Here is a 24,296-nt window from a genome sequence, read left to right as displayed (position 1 = left end):
GAAAAAGGTTCCCCAAAAGTGGGTATCGGTCGAAGGGGCGCTTTAGGCAGGACCTGGTTCGGCTTACCTACCACCTGACAGGTGTGACACCGTCTACAATATTCAATAATATCCTTCCTCATGTTCGGGCAGTAAAACTCTTTCATAATTCTATTGACTGTTTTCCTCACTCCAAATTGTCCACGGGGGGTATCTTGTGGGCCAGGTTAAAAATCTCGTCTCTATAAATTTTCGGCACTACCACCTGGTGTACCACCCCCCCCCTCCTCATCTGCGGGCACGGTACTTGGTCTCCACTTCCTCATCAGTACTCCCTCCTTCACACAATAGCCCACTGCTTCCCTTTTTATTTCTGCTTAGGAGAGAGCTGTCTCCATCAAAACCACCAGCTCCTCGTCTCGTTCCTGTGCCTTTATAAATCCCTTCCTCGCTAATGAAAAGTCTACCTCAACTCCCCCACTTCCTTCCACTCCACTATCCTCCTTCTTCTCACTTTCTAACCCCTCCTGGTACAAGGCTGGTAAAAATGTCTCAGCTAAATCTACATTCGCTTTGGCAGCCTTTCTGGACATACTCCAAGTTACTGCGCAAACGGGATAAACCTGTGAGTCCATGGGCAGGTCCTCAGTCCTGGCAGGCTTGCTTGACAGCTTTACTGCTGGGTACACATCTCCGCCTGCAAGGTCATTACCGAGTAAGACCTCCACGTCTTCCATCGGTAATTCGGGCCGGAGACCAAGTCGCTTTCTAGGTGTATCTGGTGCAAAGGTACTGCTTCAGTCTCTTTCCCAATGCCTTTTATCACACTGACCTCCCCAGTCTCGGTCTCTGAACTAAAGTCTAACACCTTCCTTAAGGTCAATGACTGACAAGCCCCAGTGTCTCTCCAGATCCGTACTGGAACTGGGTTTGACCCCTCCGTCACCGACACCAGTCTGCCCGAAATAAATTTCTCGCGCCCTTCCTGAACTGTATCAGACCTCTTCTCCCCTAGCAGTTTGTTTGCCGGCTCAATACAGTCAGTCGGAGTCGTTGTTTTTCCTTTCCCCATCTCCTTCTTTGGGGCAAAACACCTGGGCGCAGTGTGACCAGCTTTCCCACAATTATAGCATACGACCCCAGGAGACTTCCTACCAAACTGCTTCCTGTCTTCCTTATCCTTCTCACTATTCCCCGACTTACTTTCTGGCTTTTCCAGAGGACTTTCTCCGCCCTCTCGACTACCCTTCTGGTAGCTTTTACTCGGGGTGAACATTGCTTTGTGTGTTAACGCGTACTCATCCGCTAACTTAGCAGTTGCGGCTAAGGTTTCTGCCTCTTTCTCATCTAGATAGGGCCTCATACCTTCAGGGACACAACCTTTAAATTGTTCAATCAGTATTAGCTGTAGCAGTCTGTCATAATCCCCATTGACCCCTTTTGAGGCACACCAATGCTCACAATACATCTGCATCTCACGGGCGAACTCTAAATACGTGCGGCCCCACTGCTTCCTCACATTCCGGAACCTTTGCCGGTATGCCTCCGGGACCAACTCATAAATCCTGAGTATAGCCTCTTTCACCACATCATACCTCTGGGCATCTTCTGCAGACAATGCCGAGTAAGCTTGCTGAGCCTTCCCCTTAAGTACGCTCTGAAGCAAAACAGCCCACTTATCCCTCGGCCAGTCCTGACTTGCAGCGACATTTTCAAAATGTAGAAAGTACCGATCAACATCGGCCTCCTCAAATGGGGGAACCAACCTAACCTCCTGGGTCGCCCTGAACCCTCCACCTTGGTTTGGCATTTAGCCCCTCTCTAGCGTCATCCTTAACTTCTCCAGTTCAAACTTCCTTTCCTTCTGCTTCTTACTCTCTTCCCGTTCTAACTGCTTGCCTCTCTCTTCTCGTTCCAACTGCTGTACTCTCTCTTCCCGTTCCAACTGCTGTACTCTCTCTTCCCGTTGTAACTGCTTTATTCGGAACTCATGCTCGAGTCTCAATTTTTCCATCTGCAGCTGCACTGCTTCTCCACCAGGTTTGCTCATAGACAACACCTCCAGCTCCCCTTGGGGAAACACACCTTTAGATACATAACGCTCAACGATAGCTCTATGTATCTCCGCTCTCCTCATTGTTGGCTTCCCCTTAAAAAGATTCAACCATTTGGCAACAGTCACCAATTCTGATTTCCTGGCATCCTCTAATGCCTCCAAGGCTGGCGCCTTTAGAAATTCCTCAATCTCCATTTCTGCTGTTTGCCCTTTCTTTCTTTCGGGAATTTTAACCCAATCAACTTACCCAGTCCCAAATTTGGCGTTCAAAATCCCGGACGAGATCCCCACTTATGTTACGTACCCCGTAACTGGGTTGCCAAACCAGCAGAAATGGAACGCTCGTTGGAGTCTGGATTACTAGGAACTAATAAAGTTTTATTACAGACATAAGTAAAACAGTACTCTAATTGTAAGGATATCTATATAACAGGTTAGCAATGATAATACACACATATACACAGAAATAGGGTAATAGGAATCAACCAAGCTCTATTGCAGTCTAGGGGTAAAATGATCAGTCTTAAGTGAAGCAGAGTTCAGTTCCGTTTAGTGCAGTTCACAGTAATCGCTGTTGCCGTACAGTTGGAGAGAGACAGAGAGAGAGATGCAATTTGGTTCAGGCAGACCTTTGATGTCTTCTAATCCCCGCTGTGGTCACCAACTGTGACCCCTCCATTCTGGATACGATTGTTCTTCCGCGGTGAACCCGGCACCCAGGCAAGGGCGACACACATCCCAGGTTCCCACCGATTGTACCTTTACACCCTGTGAGCCTCTGGTCGGTTCCTGCGAACCGGACCTCCAAACTCCCACCACTTAGAACCATAGAAACTACAGCACAGAACCAGGCCTTTTTGGCCCTTCTTGACTGTGCCGAACCATTTTCTGCCTAGTCCCATTGACTTGTGGGGGTACATTGCTCTTTCCAGGGTCTCGTGGTCTCGTGGTGTGTCACGTGCCTTAGCAAACCATAAGACCATAAGACAAAGGATCAGAAGTCGGCCATTTGGCCCATCGAGTCTGCTTCGCCATTTTATCATGAGCTGATCCATTCTCCCATTTAGTCCCACTCCCCCGCCTCCTCACCATAACCTTTGATGCCCTAGCTACTCAGATACCTATCAATCTCTGCCTTAAATACACCCAATGACTTGGCCTCCACTGCTGCCCATGGCAACAAATTCCATAGATTCACCACCCTCTGACTAAAAAAATTTCTTCGCATTTCTGTTCTGAATGGGCACCCTTCAATCCTTAAGTCATGCCCTCTCATACTAGACTCCCCCATCATGGGAAACAACTTTGCCACATCCACTCTGTCCATGCCTTTCAACATTCAAAATGTTTCTATGAGGTCTCCCCTCATTCTTCTAAACTCCAAGGAATACAGTCCAAGAGCAGACAAATGTTCCTCATGTGTTAACCCTCTCATTCCCAGAATCATTCTAGTGAATCTTCTCTGTACCCTCTCCAACGTCAGCACATCCTTTCTTAAATAAGGAGACCAAAACTGCCCACAGTACTCCAAGTGAGGTCTTACCAGCGCCTTATGGAGCCTCAGCATCACATCCCTGCTCCTATACTCTATTCCTCTAGAAATGAATGCCAACATTGCATTCACCTTCTTCACTACGGACTCAACCTGGAGGTTAACTTTAAGGGTATCCTGTACGAGGACTCCCAGGTCCCATTGCATCTCTGAACTTTGAATTCTTTCCCTATTTAAATAATAGTCTGTCCATTTATTTTTTCTGCCAAAGTGCATAACCATACACTTTCCAACATTGTACTTCATTTGCCACTTCTTTGCCCATTCTTCCAATCTATCCAAGTCTCTCTGTTTCCTCAGCACTACCGGCCCCTCCACCTATCTTCGTATCGTCAGCAAACTTAGCCACAAAGCCATCTATTCCATAATCCAAATCGTTGATGTACAATGTCAAAAGAAGCGGCCCCAACACAGACCCCTGTGGAACACCACTGGTAACCGGCAGCCAACCAGAATAGGATCCCTTTATTCCCACACTGTTTCCTGCCAATCATCCAACGCTCTATCCACGTAAGTAACTTTCCTGTAATTCCATGGGCTCTTATCTTGTTAAGTAGCCTCATGTGTGGCACCTTGTCAAAGGCCTTCTGAAAATCCGAATATACAACATCCACTGCATCTCCCTTGTCTAGCCTACTGGTAATTTCCTCAAAAAATTGTAATAGGTTTGTCAAGCAGGATTTTCCTTTAAGGAATCCATGCTGAGTTCTGCCTATCTTGTCATATGCCTCCAGGTACTCCTTGACAATCGACTCCAACAACTTCCCAACCACCGATGTCAAGCTAACAGGTCTATAATTTCCTTTTTGCTTCCTTGCCCCCTTCTTAAATAGCGGAGTGACATTTGCAATCTTCCAGTCCTGTGGAACCTGCTCTTTTTATCTCCGTGCTGGAGTATCCCCTGTCCATCAAACTTGAAACAGTTCAGGTTCAAAGCAACCAGTCTGTCAATATTCTGAATTGTGTTTCTTTTCCGTTGATCCCTCTCTTCTCTCTTATTAGCATTTTGAATGTTTCTCCATTGTCTTTCTTATCTCTCTCATTAGCATCAATCGTCCGATAGCTTTGCTTGGCGTCACATAGACCTATTCCTCCCGAACTACCTTCCTGCTTCTGATATACAGTACTTTAAAAAACATTTTAGAATTCTCCTTATTCCTATCTCCTATCATGACACAGGTCCTTCTTACTCTCCCATTTTCGTTCTTATCTTTTCTCCTATAAACTGTTTTGCAAATTGCTTGATCACAACTCTCTCTAAAGGGTATATACTTCCTTCTTCTCCCTGAAAAAAGGCTTAAACATTCTATATTAAGCAAGATTCCCTGATATTTCTGTCTTTACCTGTCACCCTTACAGAGGCAGGCTGACCTTGACCTTCGCATCTTTGAAATAGCTCCAACTTGCGAGAAGTTGTTTCCTCTCTAGTTGCGCTTGTGTACTTCATTGATAAGACTGCTTAAGTGACTTTTGAGACAGGAAGCTAAACCAAAGTATTTCACAAACTTTTGGACTAATTTAAAAAAAAATCAACTTAAAACATCTTTGTACTTCGTTTTGGCTGAGTGACATGTTGTAGGCATTTTCCTTAGTGGTTGATTTTATTAGTTTATAAGGCTCTGTGCCTTATCTCATGCTGATCCAGACTTCTCCCAAACCACTCTGAAGGGTGGTGGAGTTGTGGGAGAGGGGACTAGGTGTGGTTTTAAAGGCTGCCAAACATGCTCCACCTGCTGCAGGAATCTAATTCTACTCCTCAAAGCTGAGCACTTTACTGTGCTGTGAATACATAAGTATAAAGGAGCAGTAACTCCAGAGCTCGGTGGCCTTGGCCTCCAGTTCAGTTCCATTAAAACTTGCAAAACGTCTGCAGTTCTAACTGATATGAGTGGTCACAAAGGAAAATGCTTCCGATTGCACTTAGCTGGTGCTCAAGTACATCGTTCATGCTGCTGCCATTCTGATAGATAGAATCAGCATGGAGACAGCCCTCTGTTCCCATAGTAGTGATCAAGTGTTAATCCCAACACACTGTCTTCTATGCCAGCCTTCTATGTCAGGCTATTTCAATGTTTCTTCATCTAAATACTTTCTATGATAAATAGAGACATTTGTAAAACAATGTTGCTCATCTCTCACTCTTCTTTCCCTCAGGAATGGCCAGTCACATTCTTGGTGAACCAAGAAAGATGGGGCCACCAGGAGACCCAGGATTGCCAGGAGCTCATGGCCCCAGAGGATATGCTGGTCGAATGGGACCAAAGGGTGAACCAGGGCCACCTGGGCCAAGTGGGCAGAAAGGACAATCGGGGAGGGGTAGTGGTCTAGTGGGTGTAGACAGACCGGCTTTCTCTGTCATGAGAACCATTGCTGGTCACCCCCATCCGAAACACCGTGTGATTTTCAACAGAAATATCACTAATGAGGGAGGTTGTTTCCAAACTGATTCTGGGACATTCCTTACTTGTAAAGCAGGCTGGTATTTCTTCACATACAATGTAGTTACTGAAGGGAAGCTTTGCATAAACATTATGAAAAATAACAAAAAGGAAGCTGGATTCTGTGACCTCGCTGCAAAAAGCAATACTGAGGCCAGATATCAGATGAATTCTGGTGGGACTGTGCTGCGGCTGAATATAAATGATCAAGTGTGGCTCCAAACAGTACCAGATTTCAACAACATTTTTGGATCAAGTGATATCAACAGTGTTTTTTCTGGCTTCCTTCTCTTTCCAGATGAATAACTGACCACAGGTTCGGAAGACATGAACCTTTCATTTAGATAATCTGCTCACATATTTAACTGCTTCAAATCACCAGATACAAAATGAGCCATCAAGTCTAGACTTTTTCTCTTAATATTATTAGGTTATTTTGACAGGGAAAAAGTGAAGCACTAGTTAACTGAAGCCAATTATTTTTATCGAGTCAGACATGGGCATGTCTCAAAAAATGAATCACAAAAATAGATTTGCATTTCAGTGAGGGGTTCAAGTCCTGCTGAACAGCCCTAAGCCCATCAAACCCAATGAAGGAATACAGAAGTTAAATCAATCTTTCATTTGTTCCCACAGAAAGGAGGAGCATGCTTCCAAGAATTAGGATTTATCTACTCTACATGCTTCATTTCAGATGAATGAAACTGGTCATTTGCTCACCTACTTCTGTGAATCATCCAGTGCTCAAAGTCACTTATTTTATGCAAGTGACAAGAGGAAGCACATTGGAATATCTTGTGGACAAGCAGAGTATAATATGAACATCTCTGTGTGCAGTTGAACAGGCTCAGTGCTTTCTATTCAAAAGTTTTGGCAAAATGTATAACCACTTCTAGATTATTTTGGATAAGAATATTTCAAAACTGCATTGCCCCTCCAAAGATTTCAAAGCTACATTTAATGTCAGAGAAATGTATACAATATACATCCTGAAATGCTATTTCTTCGCAACCATCCACAAAAACAGAGGAGTGCCCCAAAGAATGAATGACAGTTAAATGTTAGAACCCCAAAGTAACCCCAGCTCCCTTTCCTCCCACGCATAAGGGGCAGCAAGCAACAATCCCCCCCCAGCAAAAAAAAAGCATCAGCACCCACCACCAAGCACTCAAGCGTGAACAAACCAACAGCAAAGACAGACTTGCAGTTAGCCTAAAGGCTACACTGTTCACTGGCATTCGACATACCACAGGCTCTCTCTTTCCCTAATAAGGGAAAAAGAGGTGTCTACTTAGATTTTCTCAATTATATTCAAAATTTTCAACACCCAAATACCTTCATGTAAACAAAGGAGATAGTACACTCTTACACTTCCCTCCAGTTATAGAAGTACTCTCCTCAACCCACCACCCCAACTCTTCCAGCTCTCATAGAGCACAGAAGCAGGCCTTTTGGTGCATCATGTTCATGCTAACATGGACTATTCTTCTGCACTAAACCATTTACCTGAATATGGTTCATACCTTTCCCTCTCACCCTCCTCTGCTCCAAGGAAAACAAACCTAGCCTCTCCCATCTCTTCCTAGAAATGAAGTGCTTCATCCTGACAAACGTTCTAGTGAATCACTTTTCATCCTCTCCTTAGAGTGTACGAACAATATTCCTCTGTGGCCTAACAATTGTTTTATAAAGTTGTACTATTCACTGTATATGTCTCACCTTTATTAGTCCTGACTCTTAATTTACAGCTATAAATGACCCAATCACAGCTTCTAGAGCATGACTGGGGTTAATATTTTGCTTTTGAAATAAAAATCGATGAGGATGAAAATGAAATGGCTTTATTCAGACTCAATACACCACATGTAATTAAAAGCAAGCAGCACCTTTGAATACATTCTATTGTCTGGAAATGTAAATGGCAAGGGTTCAAAATGTTTCACTGGTCGATATACTCCCCCAAATGCCAAAGTTCTATATTGAATTTTCAAATCAACTTGTACACGATAATAGGTAGTGCATGTTCAAATAAATACCAGATTCTTACAAGGAACTTCAGTTGGGAAATTTTATTAATCTATTGGCTCAAAATTTCAATTGCCACCTGCAGTGTTGGCATTCTGAGAATCCTGGCTATGAATTGATGACACCGAGGAAAGAGGACTGGGTCGAGACAACAGAGACTTATGGAGAAGAGGAGTTCGGTGGGTAATACCGTTCCGGCTGACCAGAAGTGCACTGAGAGCGGTAAGCATAAAGGAGTTGGGTGCTTACTGTTCTGGCCAACAACGGATGGTGCAATCCGGGGTATATTACGATCAAGGAACGTGTTTGCAGACTGGATATTGAACTTTTTACTGTTGGACTTCGGCCACATTCCACCGTGATACAACACTTGGTGGCATGGGAAGTCGTTCCTTCCTGTGGCCATCGAATGTGCAGCTCCTCCCGTGGAGGGTCAGACACCTTGAGCCAATAGACTGGTCCTGGACTTATTTTCCATCTGGCATAGTTTGCATTTTGTTGTTTGATTGTTGGGGTTTTTGTATTGCTATATTTACGCTCTATTCTTGGTTGGTGCAGCTGTAACGAAACCAAACGTCCCTCGGGATTAATAAAGTATATCTATCTATCTATCTATCAATGAATATGCAGTTCATTCAGGGAGAGTTATACAGCAAGGAAGCATGCCCTTCTGCCCAACACGTCCATGCTGACCTCAGTGTCCATCCAAGTTATCCAAGGTATAGCAAGCAATTAAGAAGGCAAACAGTACGTTGCCATCATTGCATGAAGATTCGAGTTAAAGAATTCAGATATCTTGTTATAAATATATAAGCCATTGGCAAGAGCTCAACTGAAATACTCAGTACTGGTCTTAGTTTTCCTACATAACAAAGAAGGCACTTGACAGAGGGAATGCAATGAAGGCTTGATTCTTGGAATGGAGGAGATCAAATATACATTAGGCTGGGCTTTAAATTCTTTGAGATTAGAAGCGCCTTATGGAACTATCAAAACTTCCGTCATCTCTTAATAGCAATACTATTTCTATTAGTTTAATAACAAATTCAGGATGGAAAATAGCTGAACCATTCAGGACAGAGGTGAAGAGAAATGTCTTCACTCAGAGGGTGGTAAATCTTTGAAATTCTCCATCCCAGAAGACCACAGAAGTTCAGATTCTGAGTATATTCAAGGCAAAGATGGGTAGATTTTTGGACATAAGGAAATCAAAGCTTATAGGATTGTGTTGTACAGAGGATGAAATGTGATCTTATTGAATGTTGAAGTAGGCCTGAGGAAGGGGACAGCCTGCTCCTGAGCTGCAAGATCGCTCATACCACGACAAGTAAAGGAAACCACCAGAGAACATGTTTTTAATGTTGGGCTGGGGTTTGTTTAAAGGTGACATCAGGGGCATTTTATACACAGAAAGTGGAGGATGCCTGGAATGGATTACCAGGGGTAGTAGTGGAACAGAGAAATTTGGTGGAATTTCACAGGCTTAGAGAGAGAACACATGAATATAAAGAGAATGAAGGAATATGGTTGATACAGAGGAGGAAGAACTTTCTCCCCATTTAGATTATAGTCGGCACTATTGTTCCTTTTACCAAAATTCATTATCGTACATGTCCCAACACTGTATTCCATCTGCCACTTTTTTGCCCATTCTTCCAGTTTGTCTAAGTCCTGTAGCAATAGCATTGCACCACTGGCTCCTCCACCTATCTTCGGATCATCCACAAACTTTGCCACAAAGCCACTATCTGAATGACCGGCAGTGGTCACAATACTGACCCTGGAGGAACACCACTAGGCATTGGTAGCCAACCAGAAAAGGCCCCCTTTATTCCCACTCGCTGCCTACAGCCTCTCAGCCATTCCTCTATCCATGCCAGTATATTTCCTGTAACACCATAGGACCTAATCTTGTTAGTAGCCTCATGTGAGGGACCTTATCAACTGCCTTCTGAAAATGAAAGTAAATTACATCCACTGCCTCTCCTTTGTCCACCCTGCTTGTTACTTCCTCGAATAATATTAACAGATTTGTCAGGCAACATTTCCCTTTACAGAAACCATGTTGACTTTGATTTATTTTATCATTAGTCTCCACGTATACTGAAACCTCATTCTTAATTATGGACTCCAACACTTTCCCAACTACTGAAGTTAGACTAACTGGCCTATAATTTCCTCTCATTTGTCTGCCTCCCTTTTTAAAGAGTGGAGTAACATTGGCAATTTTTTTAGTTCTCCAGACTATGCCAGAATCAAGTGATTCTTGAAAGATTAGGACCAATGCATCCATTATCTTAAAAAAGAGGATGTGCTGGAGCTTTTGGAAAGCATCAAGTTGGATAAGTTGCCGGGACCGGATGAGATGTACCCCAGGCTACTGTGGGAGGCGAGGGAGGAGATTGCTGAGCCTCTGGCGATGATCTTTGCATCATCAATGGGGATGGGAGAGGTTCTGGAGGGTTGTGGATGCTGTCCTCTTATTCAAGAAAGTGAATAGAGATAGCCCAGGAAATTATAGACCTGTGAGTCTTACTTCAGTGGTTGGTAAGTTGATGGAGAAGATCCTGAGAGGCAGGTTTATGAACATTTGGAGAGGTATAATATGATTAGGAATAGTTAGCATGGCTTTGTCAAGGGCAGGTCATGCCTTACGAGCCTGATTGAATTTTTTGAGGATGTGACTAAACACATTGATGAAGGAAGAGCAGTATATGTAGTGTATATGGATTTCAGCAAGGCATTTGATAAGGTACCCCATGCAAGGCTTATTGAGAAAGTAAGGAGGCATGGGATCCAAGAGGACATTGCTTTGTGGATCCTGAACTGGCTTTCCCACAGAAGGCAGAGTGGTTGTAGATGGGTCATATTCTGCATGGAGGTCAGTGACCAGTAGTGTGCCTTGGAGATCTGTTCTGGGACCCTTACTCTTCGTGATTTTTGTAAATGACCTGGGTGAGGAAGTGCAGGGATGGGTTAGTAAGCTTACTGATGACACAAAGGTTGGGGGTGTTGTGGATAGTGTAGAGGGCTATCAGAGGTTGCAGCGGGACATTGATAGGATGCAAAACTGGGCTGAGAAGTGGCAGATGGAGTTCAACCCAGATAAGTGTGAGGTGGCAACACACATCAAAGTTGCTGGTGAACGCAGCAGGCCAGGCAGCATCTCTAGGAAGAGGTACAGTCGACGTTTCGGGCCGAGACCCTTCGTCAGGACTAACAGCAACTTTGATGTGTGTTGTTTGAATTTCCAGCATCTGCAGAATTCCTCGTGTTTAAGTGTGAGGTGGTTCATTTTAGTAGGTCAAATATGATGGCAGAATATAGTATTAATGGTAAGACTCTTGGCAGTGTGGAAGATCAAAGGGATCTTGGAGTCCGAGTCCATAGGACGCTCAAAGCGGCTGCGCAGGTTGACTCTGTGGTTAAGAAGGCATACGGTGCATTGGCCTTCATCAATTGTGGAATTGAATTTAGGAGCTGAGAGGTAATGTTGCAGCTATGTAGGACCCTGGTCAGACCCCACTTGGAGTACTGTGCTCAGTTCTGGTCGCCTCTCTATAGGAAGGATGTGGAAACCATAGAAAGGGTGCAGAGGAGATTTACAAGGATGTTGCCTGGATTGGGGAGCATGCTTTATGAGAATAGGTGGAGTGAACTCGGCCTTTTCTCCTTGGAGCAACCTAATAGAGATAATAAGATGATGAGAGGCATTGATCTTGTGGACAGTCAGCGGCTTTTTCCCAGGGCTGAATGGCTGCCACAAGATGACAGGTTTAAGGTGCTTGGGAGTAGGTACAGAGGAGATGTCAAGGGTAAGTTTTTTTACACAGAGAGTGGTGAGTGTGTGGAATGGGCTGCCGGCGACGGTGGTGGAGGCGGATACAATACAGTCTTTTAAGAGACTTTTGGATAGGTACATGGAGCTTATAAAAACAGGGCTATGAGTAACTATAGTAATCTCTAAGGTAGGGACATGTTCGGCACAACTTTGTGGGCCAAAGGGCCTGTATTGTGCTGTAAGTTTTCTATGTTTTTATCTCTTCAGCAACCGGGCTCTGGGATGTCATCCATCTGGACAATCTATCCACCTTAAGACCTTTGAGTTTGCCTGACACTTTTACCTTTGTAATAGCAATGACTCTCACTCCTGCTCCCTGACACTAACATCTGGCATACAGCTAGTGTCTTTCACAGTAAAGACTGAAGCAAAGAACTTGTTAAGTTCATCTGCCATTTCTTTGTTCCCCATTACTACCTCACCAGCATCATTTTCCATTGGTCCAATATCAACTCTGACTTCTCTTTTATTCTTTAAATAACTGAAAAAACTTTTAGTATCCTGCTTTATATTATTGGCCAGTTTGCCCTCATATTTCATCTTTTCCCTTCTTATAGCTGCTTTATTTGTCTTTTGTTGAATTTTATAAGCTTCCCAATCATCCTTACAGTAAATCAGTGGAATGCTCTGCCACAGACTGCGGTGGAGGCCAAGTATGTGCACATATTTAAGGCGGAAGTTGATCGTTTCCTGATTGGTCAGGACATCAAAGGATATGGCGAGAAGGCAGGTGAATGGGGAGGAGTGGGATACGGGGTCAGCCATGATGGAATGGCGGAGCAGATTCGATGAACTGAATGGCCTAATTCTTCCCCTATATCTTATGGTCTTACAGTAAATCCAACTTCCCACTCACCTTTGCTACCTTATACGCCTTTTCCTTGGCTTCTAGGAAGTCCTTAACTTCCCTTGTCAGCCACACTTGCCTAGCCCTGCCATTTGAGAACTTTTTCTCCTGAGGGGCATATCCTGTGCCTTGTGAACTATACCCAGAAATTTTAGCTACCCCTGTCCTGCCGTCATGCCCGCCAATATCCTCCTCTGATCCACCTGGGCCAGCTCCTCTCTCATGCCTCTGTAATTCCCTTTATTCCATTGCAATACTGATATATGTTACTTAATCTTCTCCCTCTCAAATTGCAGTATAAATTCAATCATATTATGATCACTGCCTCCTAAGGGTTCCTTTACATTAAGCTGGCTAATAAAATCTAGGTTATTACATTGTTGATTCCGAAGGGAAAGAGATTCAAAGAGCACTCTTCAACAATACTTCTATAATTCATAGTTATAGGACTGACTGGAAGCAGGCTCTTTGGCCCAGTTCAGACAAGATGCCTACCCCATTTGTCAGTGTTTGGCACATACCCCTCTTCTAAGGTGTTCTACAAATACGTGACGAGCAGGAGGGTGACGAGAGTGGGGGTAGGACTGTTCAGGGATAAAAGAGGAAACAGAAATGCCAAAAGTCTGATTCCATGAATTGGAACATCTTTATAACTGGCATGGACAACAATGGTGAACACACTGACACAAATACCTCCTATGTCAGTTTTTGTGAAGATTCCTGTATTCCTCGCTAAAACAATCGCCAGCTTCAGCAATAATAAAGGTTGCTTCAGTATAGACCTTAGCTGTGTCTGGAGAAGATGGAGGCCTTCCAGAGTCAAGACAAAGAAAAGTTCAAAACATATAATCTGGAGTAAGTTTCCCCTGCCATCCGAAGGTAGAGCGTTCCTGTGAAATGGTTCGTAAGCCGGAATGTCGTAAAGTGAAGAAGCAATTACCATTTATTTATACGGGAAAAATTTGTGAGCGTTCACAGACTCAAAAAATAACCTACCAAATCATGCCAAATAACACATAAAACCTAAAATAACAGTAACATGTAGTAAAAGCAGGAATGATATGATAAATACACAGTCTATATAAAGTAGAAATACTTTTCTACAATCATTGCCTGCACTGTTCTCCGTAGCGAAAATCTCACGCAAGCACTCTCCACAGAAACACTCTCTCCAGTAACCTTTAAGCTATGAAGCTGCCAAATCATACCAAATAACACATAAAAATACACAGCCTATATAAAGTAGAAATAATGTAGTGTAGTAATAATGTGTATTATCGCTTACAGGAATTGGGAAGACAGCGCTAAGTACACTGATGATGGTGTGTTAGGCTGAGTCATCGGAGGTTAGGGTCGTGCAGTGGCCCCCACACTCCAGGCCGCTGACTGATACCGATCCGCGAAGAATGCAGCGGTGGCCGGAACGCACCAAGCACATCTTTAAGAAAAAAGCCGAAATAAACAAGCTAATTAATTAGATGCTGCCCGGCACGTAAATGTCGGCCCAGATCAGAGGCAATGCAATCAGAGGTTCGTTACTGCATTCGGTTTCGATTGTTATCCTTTCCTCTTCCAATTGCATCAGCTCTTCATCTATCAGTTCTTGGTCATGGGATGCCAAAATCTCTTCAACATCATCTTCGTCAACTTCCACAAGCCAAACTCACTTTGTTCTTACTTCATTCACCTCGATCGAAACGCTTAATTATGTCTAGTCTTACGCTAAGTGTAATACCCTTACGAGCTCTTTTAGGCTTTTCCGATACCTTAGAACTCATCTTGCTAATGGCTGCTGACAGGCACATATTTAAGCAATGCTGGCTAGAACACAGTTCCAGGGGAGGAGCTTGGCTGCTTGGGGCGCGCACTGCCTTTTATCATGCACTGATTTTTTTGCATGCTGCCTTTTTTTGTAACATTGAAAACGCCTTCTGTTAGCGAAAACAGGTAACTAATGTAGGTCTTTCGTAACAGCGAGGTGTTGTAAAGTGAACATTCGAAAAGCGCAGGACATCTGTATACAATATGAGTTGCCAGATGTTAATGGTCAGTCAATCTTGAAAACCAACTTTTCTGCAAGTGATTGTTCTTCAGTTGGGAAAGGCCTTTAGTTAGCTTACAACTACAAAAGAAGACATCCATCTTCCCTGATGACCCCTTCCTCCCAATCCAGTTACAGCATATTCGGCTCACAGATCACACTTCAGAGATCCCATCTAGTACCCATTCAGGAAAACCATCACCAATCCCCCAGCTTAATGTAAAGAAACCTTTAGGAGGCAGTGATCATAATATGATTGATTTCATACTGCAGTTTGAGAGGGAGAAGATTAAGTCACATGTAGCAGGCGGTGAAAAAGGCGAATGGTATGCTGGCATTTATAGCAAGAGGATTCGAGTACAGGAGCAGGGAGGTACTACTGCAGTTGTACAAGGCCTTGGTGAGATCACACCTGGAGTATTGTATGCAGTTTTGGTCCCCTAATCTGAGGAAAGACATCCTTGCCATAGAGGGAGCACAAAGAAGGTTCACCAGATTGATTCCTGGGATGGCAGGACTTTCATATGAGGAAAGACTGGATGAACTGGACTTGTACTCGTTGGAATTTAGAAGATTGAGGGGGGATCTGATTGAAACGTATAAAATCATAAAGGGATTGGACAGGCTAGATGCAGGAAGATTGTTCCCGATGTTGGGGAAGTCCAGAACGAGGGGTCACAGTTTGAGGATAAAGGGGAAGCCTTTTAGGACCGAGATTAGGAAAAACTTCTTCACACAGAGAGTGGTGAATCTGTGGAATTCTCTGCCACAGGAAACAGTTGAGGCCAGTTCATTGGCTATATTTAAGAGGGAGTTAGATATGGCCCTTGTGGCTACGGGGATCAGGGGGTATGGCGGGAAGGCTGGGGCGGGGTTCTGAGTTGGATGATCAGCCATGATCATAATAAATGGCGGTGCAGGCTCGAAGGGCTGAATGGCCTACTCCTGCACCTATTTTCTATGTTTCTATGTTTCTATGTTTCTTCCCCACAAAGAAGAACCCTGCACCCACCAGGGAAGATGAGGGTAGGATGATGCCCGCCACGAGAGATTCACTGATGTAACCCTCCATTGCTTCCCTCTCTGGCTGGGACAAGTTATACAGCCGACTGGTGGGCAGAGGAGCTCCGGGGAGAAGGTTGATAGCACAATCGTATGGTCGGTGTGGAGGCGGGGAAATGGCGCATTATTTACCTCAGCATTACATCTTTGTTTTTATATCCTAGTCACTCAAAATGAATGCTGACACTGCATTTGTCTTCCTCATCACAAACTTAACCTGTAAATTAACCTTTAGGGAATCCTGCATAAGACTCCCAAGTTGCTTTGTGCCTTAGATTTTTGAATTTTCTCCCCATTCAGAAATTAGTCTCTAATTTTATTCCTTCTACTAAAATGCATGAACTTACACTTCCCGACACTCCATTCCATCTGCCACTTTGCCCATTTTCTTCATCTGTCAAAGTTCTTCTGCAGCCTCCCTGCTTCCTGAACACTCCCTGCCTTTCCACCTATCTTTGTATCATCCTCAAACCTGGCACAAAGCCGTCATCCAGATCATTGACATACAAAGTATAAAGAAGTGGTCCCAACACCAACTCTTGCAGATCACCACTAGTTACCAGCAGCCAATTGGAAAAGGCTCCCCTTATTCCCACTCTTTGCCTCTCGCCAATCAGCCAATGCTCTATCCATGCTAGTATCTTTCTTGTAATACCATGGGCTCTTATCTTGTTAAGTAGTCTCATGTGCTTGTTATTTCCTCAAAGAATTCCAACAGATTTGTCAGAAAAGATTTTAGCTTGTGGAAACCATGCTGATTTGGCCTATTTTATCATGTACCTCCAAGTACTCTAAAATCTCAGCCTTAACAATTGACTACAACATCTTCCCAATCACAGAGATCAGGCTAACTGACCTATAATTTCCTTTCTTCTGCCTCCCTTCCTTCTAACCACTCAGGGCATCAAAGACATTTGGGGAGAAATTAAGAGAATGGGGATGAGAGCAGACATCCCACCCTTCAAAAACTCATTTCTGGGAGGTAGCACCCCCGGCCCCCGCAACCCCATATCCACCCCCCGTCGACCTCCAAGGGTGTATGTAATACTTTGTTTAGTGATTTTGTCTAATCTGTAAACCAAGTTGGGTATATGTAGCAAATGTGACATTAAAATACGTACTTATATTATCACGTTTATTCTGTTACACCTTTAAGCAAGTCTACAGGGAGTTTGGCCTCATCACTTAGGACATCAATAACGTAGCTCCTTAGCAGCTAGCCAGCTAGTTTAAATCAGGGGTCCCCAACCTTTTTTGCACCGCGGACCAGTTTAATATTAACAATATTCATGTGGACTGGCAGACTGGCCGACCGGGGCGGGGGGGTGGGGTGGGTGGGGTGGGTGTTAAGCGCGACCGGAATATAAGTGACTCAACTATAAGTCACTTGTAAGTGGCTAATATACTCAATTTTGTTTCTAAAGGGGTTTATCTAATGAATTTAATATTAAACACACAGCGCATATTTTCCTCGCATGAATGTAGTGATAAGTCAATTATAACAGTGGTCCCAAACATCCCGGCTGCGAAGAATGCAGCGGTACAGCAGTAGCCAGAATGCACTCAGCACATCTTTAAGAAAAAAGCCGAAATAAAAAAGCTGATTGATTAGATGCTGCCCAGCACATAAATGTCGGCTCAGATCAGAGACGACGCAATCGGCACCTAATCAATTAGCTTGTTTATTTCGGCTTTTTTCTTAAAGGTGTGCTGGGTGCGTCCCGGCCACCGCGGTATTCTTCGCGGCCCGGAGGTTAGGGACCACTGAATTATAAGTCACTTATAAGTCAATAGCATCATAACATTTTAAGCAATGTTTGGATATTAAACACACAATGCATGTTTTCATCATATGAACACATAAAATCATTGCAACACACCAATATCGCTGAATCAGTGGGAGCCCTGGGCTTGTTTCCCTGCAACAACAAGTTCCTATCGAGGGGTGATGGGAGACAGCGATTCTCGAAGGTGGTTCCTTATGTCCAGTCTATTCCACAATTTAGTTTTCGTTGCATTCATTGCAGAAAACTCCGCTTTGCAGAAATATGTTGGAAATGGAAGCAACGTTTTCAGTGCTTTCGTGGCTATCTCAGAATATTCAACCTTGACTTTGATCCAGAATGCCGGCAGAGATGTTATGTCAAACATACTTTTCAGCCCACCATCATTTGCAAGCTCGAGAAGTTGATCTTTTTCCCTCGCTGACATGGATGATTCACCGGGGACATTCACAAATGGGTCATAGACCCTCACAAGGTTTGTGAGGTCTCCCATGTAATACCTTGTTTCCGAGTTTCTTGCTATACTCCTGAGCATGCTTAGCTAAAGATGGTGCCTGAGGGTGACTTCTCCTAGCTCATCAGTGAAACAGTTAAGTTTTTCCTATTCTATTTTTTTTGGCGTGTGCCTGCGAGTCTGTGCGTGCGCGTCTGTGTGTGCGTGCTTGCATTCGTGATGATGCCTTTTTCATGGCTTTTTTTTTACAAGGCGCGGAACAAGAGAGACAGAGACTGTGTGGTGCGCCAATCCTCACATAGACATTATCACAGTATTTTCCCTTTATTTTATGAGGTCGAGTTGCAATCTTGACACTCAGCCCGGCACGAATGGAAAGCGTACTCGGGAACGGACCTGACTGGTTTCAAACCCAGAAACCTCCGCTCCCAGGTCCGGCGCCGATGTCATTGTGCCACCAGCCAGCCCAAGTTCTTCCTATTCTAATGTCTCTATTTTCTTTTCAGGGTGGCTGAGGTCCTATCGAGATCTTTGATCTACAGCAATGCTCAAAAACTGAGTTTCCACACAACGCCATGTTTCCGTTCTTGGAGTTCGTCAATCTGCTGTGTTTCAGTATGTCTGGGTTCAGCCTGAATTCGGGCAACTTTGTGGCCTGCGCGGCCCTGTGGACATGAATTCTCGCTGGTGTCACTTACTGAAGCGTAGCGGGAGGTGGAACATTGAAGGCAAGAGTGGTTATCAGAAGGTTCTGTACTCGGTAATTGATTTGCTGATTTTCGAGTCAAGAAACCCGGACAAAAAAAAGCAACACTTTGGACTGATTATAACATCAAAATGGCGACTGTGTCTCCCTTGTTGCTATGGAAGGAATGATATCTGTCTCTCTCTACTTAGTGAGAGAGAGAGCCTGTGGGATGTCAAAATGTTGGAGTGAACAGTTAGTTTTTGATGGACTGTAGACCATGGTCTCTCTTTGGGGGCTTTGCACCGTGAGTGGTGGGAATGCTGATGCTTTATGTTAGAATAACTGGGGGGAGAGCAGGAGGCTTTGAGGTTACATCTTTTTTCTGTCATTCATTCTTCAGGTTTTTTCTGTTTTGAGGATGTCTTCGGAGAGGAAGAATTTCAGGTTGTAAATGGTATACATTCTCTGATATTAAATGGAACTATTGAGTCCTAGTGCTGCCTCAAGTATCGGGTCTGCCTTGTTTGCTACAACTGATGAGCTCACATATCCTCTTATCAGTAGCACCCAAATTTTTATCTACAAAATCATGTAATGACCTTTTTTACTGACAAAATTCAGAAGTTTAGAAATGCTGTCAGTGTCTCTGCAGGTTAGAAGTCAGTTTCACTCACAGAACTAATTTAGTTAAGATGACGCAATTCAAACCTATTGACTGTAAAACTTTAGAAGCTGTGTTACACCTGAAATCCTCCTCCTATTCCCTTGACATTTTACCTACAGCCTTTTTAAAAAATGTTTTTAATTGTATGGCGCCAGTCATTCTGCAAATAGTCAAGACTTCTCTTCTATCAGGCTGCTCCCCAGAAGCCCTGAAAAATGCAGTTACTGAGCTTCTTTTTAAAAAAAGGACAACTTTGATGCTTCAGTATTTAATAACTATATCAAACTTGTCATGTTCAAGTAAAGGTTGTTTACCAGCAACTTAACAGCTTTTTGGCACTAAGTAACTGGATGTTTTCCAGTCTGGATTTTGACATCATAGCATTGAGACTGCTTAAATGACAACCGCTTGAACCATGATGATAAAATTCCAGTTTTGGTTTTACTGGATCTTAGTGCTGCTTTTGACACAGTTGACTGTGGCATATTACTGGACAGACTGGAAAACTGAGTGAGACTTTACAGTACAAAAATGGTTTAAATCTTATTTACAGGTCAGAGACTATTTTGTTTCAATTGGTAGCTGCATATCTGACCGAACAAAAATGACATCAAGGGTCCATTCTAGGGCCTCTTCTGTTCAAAATGTACATGTTATCTCTAGCTCAAATCTCGATTTGAGCAACAAACTATCTTGCCTTAATTACACTGACACTCAGGTTTATATTGTGACAGGAATACGCATAGATAAGATGTTAGCTGTCCTGTGGGATCAGCAGTTGGTCTGCCACCTGTCTTCAGGAGAGAGAGAGGTAAGGAAAACAATGGAGCAGCATTTGGAGATGTGTAATGAAGGGGAAGGAGAGCTGTCAAGAGCGGCTCCCCCTTTGAACCCTGAACTGTTTGAAGTGATGGACAGGTGATACCCCAGCAGGGGGATAAAAAGGGACAGGTTCGCTAAGGCAGGACACATGACACCCGAGGTAACGAGACCCTGGAAGCGGTGCGCCTCTCACAAGTCGGTGGGAAGTACCGGGCCATAAACGCACAGGGTGGAAAGGCACGATCGGCGGGATCCTGGTGTGTGTCTACCCTTGCTTGGGTGCCAGGTTCAGTGCAGAGAAACGGTCGTATCTGGAAACGGAGGGGTCACGGTCGGTGACCTCAGATGACATCAGAAAGGACTTGCCCGAAAGCTGACTGCGAAGGTCTGTGTGGAAGCTGTGTTGAATATTCATTCGTTTTGCTCTCTCTCCTTCCCCCCCACTGTCCATCGCCACGGCAACGATTACTGCGAACTGAACTAAATTGAACTGAACTTTGTGTCACTTTGAAACTGGTCATTTGCCCCTAGACAACGATAGAGCTCCTGTTATCTTAATTCTGTGTACATGTATGTTTATCATTGCTGAACTGTTGCATTCATTATCCTTTTGATTAGAGTACTGTGTTGCTTGTTTCTTTAATAAAACTTTCTTAGTTCTAGTAATCCAGACTCCACCTGAGTGATCCATTTCTGGTGGTTTGGCAACCCAGTTACGGGGTACGTAACATAAGTGGGGTTCTCGTCCGTGATTTTGAACGCTAAATTTGGGACGGAGTAAATTGATTGGGTCAAAATTCCCGAAAGAAAGAAAAGACAAACAGCAGAAATGGAGACTGAGGAATTTATAAAGGCGTCGACCTTGGAGGCATTAGAGGATGCCAGGAAATTGGAATTAGTAGACTGGGGAGGTAAAGGTCAAAGGTGTTGGGGAAGGGACAGAGTCAGTCCCTTTGCACCAGATACACTTACAAAGCAACCTGGTCTCTGGACTAGTCACGATCGGGGTGAGGTCCGAATTACCGATGAAAGGCGTGGAAGTCTTGCTCAGTAATGACATCGCTGGGGGAATCGTGTTCCCAGTCGTGAGGTTGACAGGTCAGCCTGCCAGCAGTGAGGCCCCGCCCACGGACTCACAGGTTCATCATGGGGCTGCGGTGGTAAATTTAGCTGAAACGTTTCTGCCAACCTTGTACGAGAAGGGGGTAGAAAATGAAAAGAAGGAGTGTAGTGAGACAAGAGGTAGTGAGGTAGCTGAGACAGACTTAACAGTAGCCAGGAAAGAATTTGTGCAGACGCAGGAGCGAGACGAGGGGCTGATGGTTTTGGCACAGACAGCTCTCTCTGACACAGACTTGACAAGGGAACTAGTAGGCTATTGTGTGGAGGAGGAAGTGCTAAGGAAGAAAGGGGAACCCAGTACAGTACCCGCAGATGAGGAATGGGGGGTGGTGCAAAAGAGTTATGGGGATGAGGTTTTTAACCTGGCCCACAAGGTACCCCCCGGTGGACATTTTGCGGTGCTGGAGGAAACAGTTGGTGGAATCATGAAAGAGGTTTACCGGCTGCCCAGGGGGAAGGATGTTATTGATTATGGCCAACGCGAACTGGGACGGTCACAGGCTTTTGATATGCTAACAAACCTAGTTGGGGTTAGCGCGGAAATCAATGAAGCTAGGGGCCCCCTGATAAGAGAAAAAAAAACATTTTGAAAAGATTAGTATGGTATCGATCAGATGGGAGAAGGCTATTGTTTTGGCCAGGTCTGCTGATAAGGTCTCTCCCTTAATCCCCGAACAAAGCGACTCTTTAGGAGAAGTAATTAAACGACTCGCACCCGTGTGTTTGATTGTCCCGAAGCGATGCAAAGAATTGGGACGTTGGGTGGTGTCTGTTGCAATAAGTCAGCCCAGCAACAAGCAACATTCATATAGAATGAGTAATTCAGTGACTAAAGGGCTGACGAACACAGAGGTGTGTATTGGCAATTTAATACAGCTGTCTGAAGCCAGCTTGATAGCGAACCTTGAAAAAAATGAGTTCGGCCACGCGAAGGTCACTTACCTGGGAATTGTGGTGACACAGGGGCAGCTGGCAGCGAAGCAAGCTACAGTGCAGGCTATCGCTGAGCTCCCAACCCCGACGAACAAGAGGGCCCTCAGAAGGCTCTTGGAGATGGTGGGGTACTGTAGGAAGTTTAGCAACAACTCTGCGGTCACTACCCCTCCCCCTCCTACTAAGCCCTTGCGAGAAAAAACTAAGTCGGAATGGGACGATCCTTGTTATTGTGGTCCGGGACAAAACCAAATGAGAGGTTACATTGATCGCAATTCATCAGTGTTTTTGGCCACTATGAAGTTTGCTAAGTTGGAGCCTGGTCTAAGGGATTATTAATAACACATATAAAAGGAACAGAAAATGTGATGGCTGACTGTCTGTCAGGTGTTGACAACTTCAAATTCGCTGTATTAGCCAAATAGCTGATAACGATGTATATTTGTGTGTGTATCAAATAATGTATTCATGTTTGTAATTTTTACCCCCCGGTAAAAATCCTTAAAGGGGGGAAGTGTGACAAGAATACACATAGATTAAGATGTTAACTGTCCTGTGGGATCAGCAGTTGGTCTGCCACCTGTCTTCAGGAGAGAGAGAGAGACAAGGAAAACAATGGAGCAGCATTTGGAGATGTGTAATGAAGGGGAAGGAGAGCTGTCAAGAGCGGCTCCCCCTTTGAACCCTGAACTGTTTGAAGTGATGGACAGGTGATACCCCAGCAGGGGGATAAAAAGGGACAGGTTCGCTAAGGCAGGACACACGACACCCGAGGTAACGAGACCCTGGAAGCGGTGCATCTCTCACAAGTTGGTGGGAAGTACCGGGCCATAAACGCACAGGGTGGAAAGGCACGATCGGCGGGAACCTGGTGTGTGTGTCCACCTTGCCTGGGTGCCAGGTTCAGCGCAGAGAAACGGTCGTATCTGGAAACGGAGGGGTCACGGTCGGTGACCTCAGATGACATCACAAAGGGCTCACCCGAAAGCTGACTGCGAAGGTCTGTGTGGAAGCTGTGTTGAATATTCATTCATTTTGCTCTCTCTCCTTCCCCCCCACTGTCCATCGCCACGGCAACGATTACTGCGAACTGAACTAAATTGAACTGAACTTTGTGTCACTTTGAAACTGGTCATTTACCCCTAGACAACGATAGAGCTTGATTGATCCTGTTATCTGAATTCTGTGTACATGTATGTTTATCATTGCTGAACTGTTGCATTCATTATCCTTTTGATTAGAGTACTGTGTTGCTTGTTTCTTTAATAAAACTTTCTTAGTTCTAGTAATCCAGACTCCAACTGAATGATCCATTTCTGCTGGTTTGGCAACCCAGTTACGGGGTACGTAACAATATAAATGTCATCAAGTGACTATGGTCCCATGCAATCACTAAATAATTGTATTGAACGGATTGGATGAGCCAAAATTTCCTTCAGTTAAACAGAGAAAACTGAACTTGTTTTTGGTGCCAAAAATAAATGATTAAAGTCAATGCTCCCTTGGAATACAAAAAGCACTGGTGGACCCTCAGTGCAAGCAGGTGTCAGGCAGAATTTGCATCTTCTTGCCTCATCCCCGTAGAAGGGAATCATTTGACTTGCATCTGAACTATAAATAAAGTGTGAATGGTTTGAATGAGGAAGAAATATTGTGTGAGGTAGCCACATGTCAATTTGTTTGAGTGTGTATGTGAGTGAGTGTTTTTGCCTTAAGTGTCTTTGAATGTGTAGAGCCTCTAGCAAGGTATATAGGCACTCCTGAATGTAATGTGAGGAATCCTGCAGAGGACAAAAGGAGCCCTTATCGGGAGAGGGCTTGAAGAATAATCCTTCCCTCTGAACAGTCTCTTAACCTCTCTTGCCCTGGCAGTACTCCATCCGCGTTGCACAGAGGGTGGGGGTGGGAACCCCATTTACCTGCTCCTCCAGGACTCCAGCTCGAAGCAAAACCAAAAACATTTCCTTACAATTCATGTGAGATCTCCA

At 44.3% G+C, this 24,296-nt stretch overlaps 1 protein-coding gene and 1 long non-coding RNA gene across 4 annotated transcripts in view; both read left to right on the top strand.

Annotated features, from left to right (window-relative positions):
- The window catches only part of LOC140188751 (complement C1q subcomponent subunit A-like), a 113,887-nt gene extending 105,224 nt beyond the window's left edge, over positions 1–8,663 (top strand). For all 3 annotated transcript variants that reach the window (XM_072245360.1, XM_072245361.1, XM_072245359.1), the window contains exon 3: positions 5,742–8,663. In XM_072245360.1, coding sequence (XP_072101461.1) covers positions 5,742–6,331 — 590 coding nt within the window. In that variant the 3' untranslated portion in view covers positions 6,332–8,663. The remainder of the gene's footprint in view (positions 1–5,741) is intronic.
- A 5,367-nt stretch (positions 8,664–14,030) lies between these two features.
- Positions 14,031–23,560, top strand: LOC140188674 (uncharacterized). The gene is made up of 3 exons (XR_011883349.1): positions 14,031–14,268; positions 17,869–18,100; positions 18,586–23,560. It is a non-coding gene; the product is annotated as an uncharacterized lncRNA (long non-coding RNA).
- The last annotated feature ends 736 nt before the right edge of the window (positions 23,561–24,296 follow it).

The sequence above is a fragment of the Mobula birostris genome, chromosome 27 (genome assembly GCF_030028105.1).
Source record: "Mobula birostris isolate sMobBir1 chromosome 27, sMobBir1.hap1, whole genome shotgun sequence".
Taxonomy (NCBI): domain Eukaryota; kingdom Metazoa; phylum Chordata; class Chondrichthyes; order Myliobatiformes; family Myliobatidae; genus Mobula; species Mobula birostris.
This window is presented reverse-complemented; position numbering and strand designations above follow the sequence as displayed.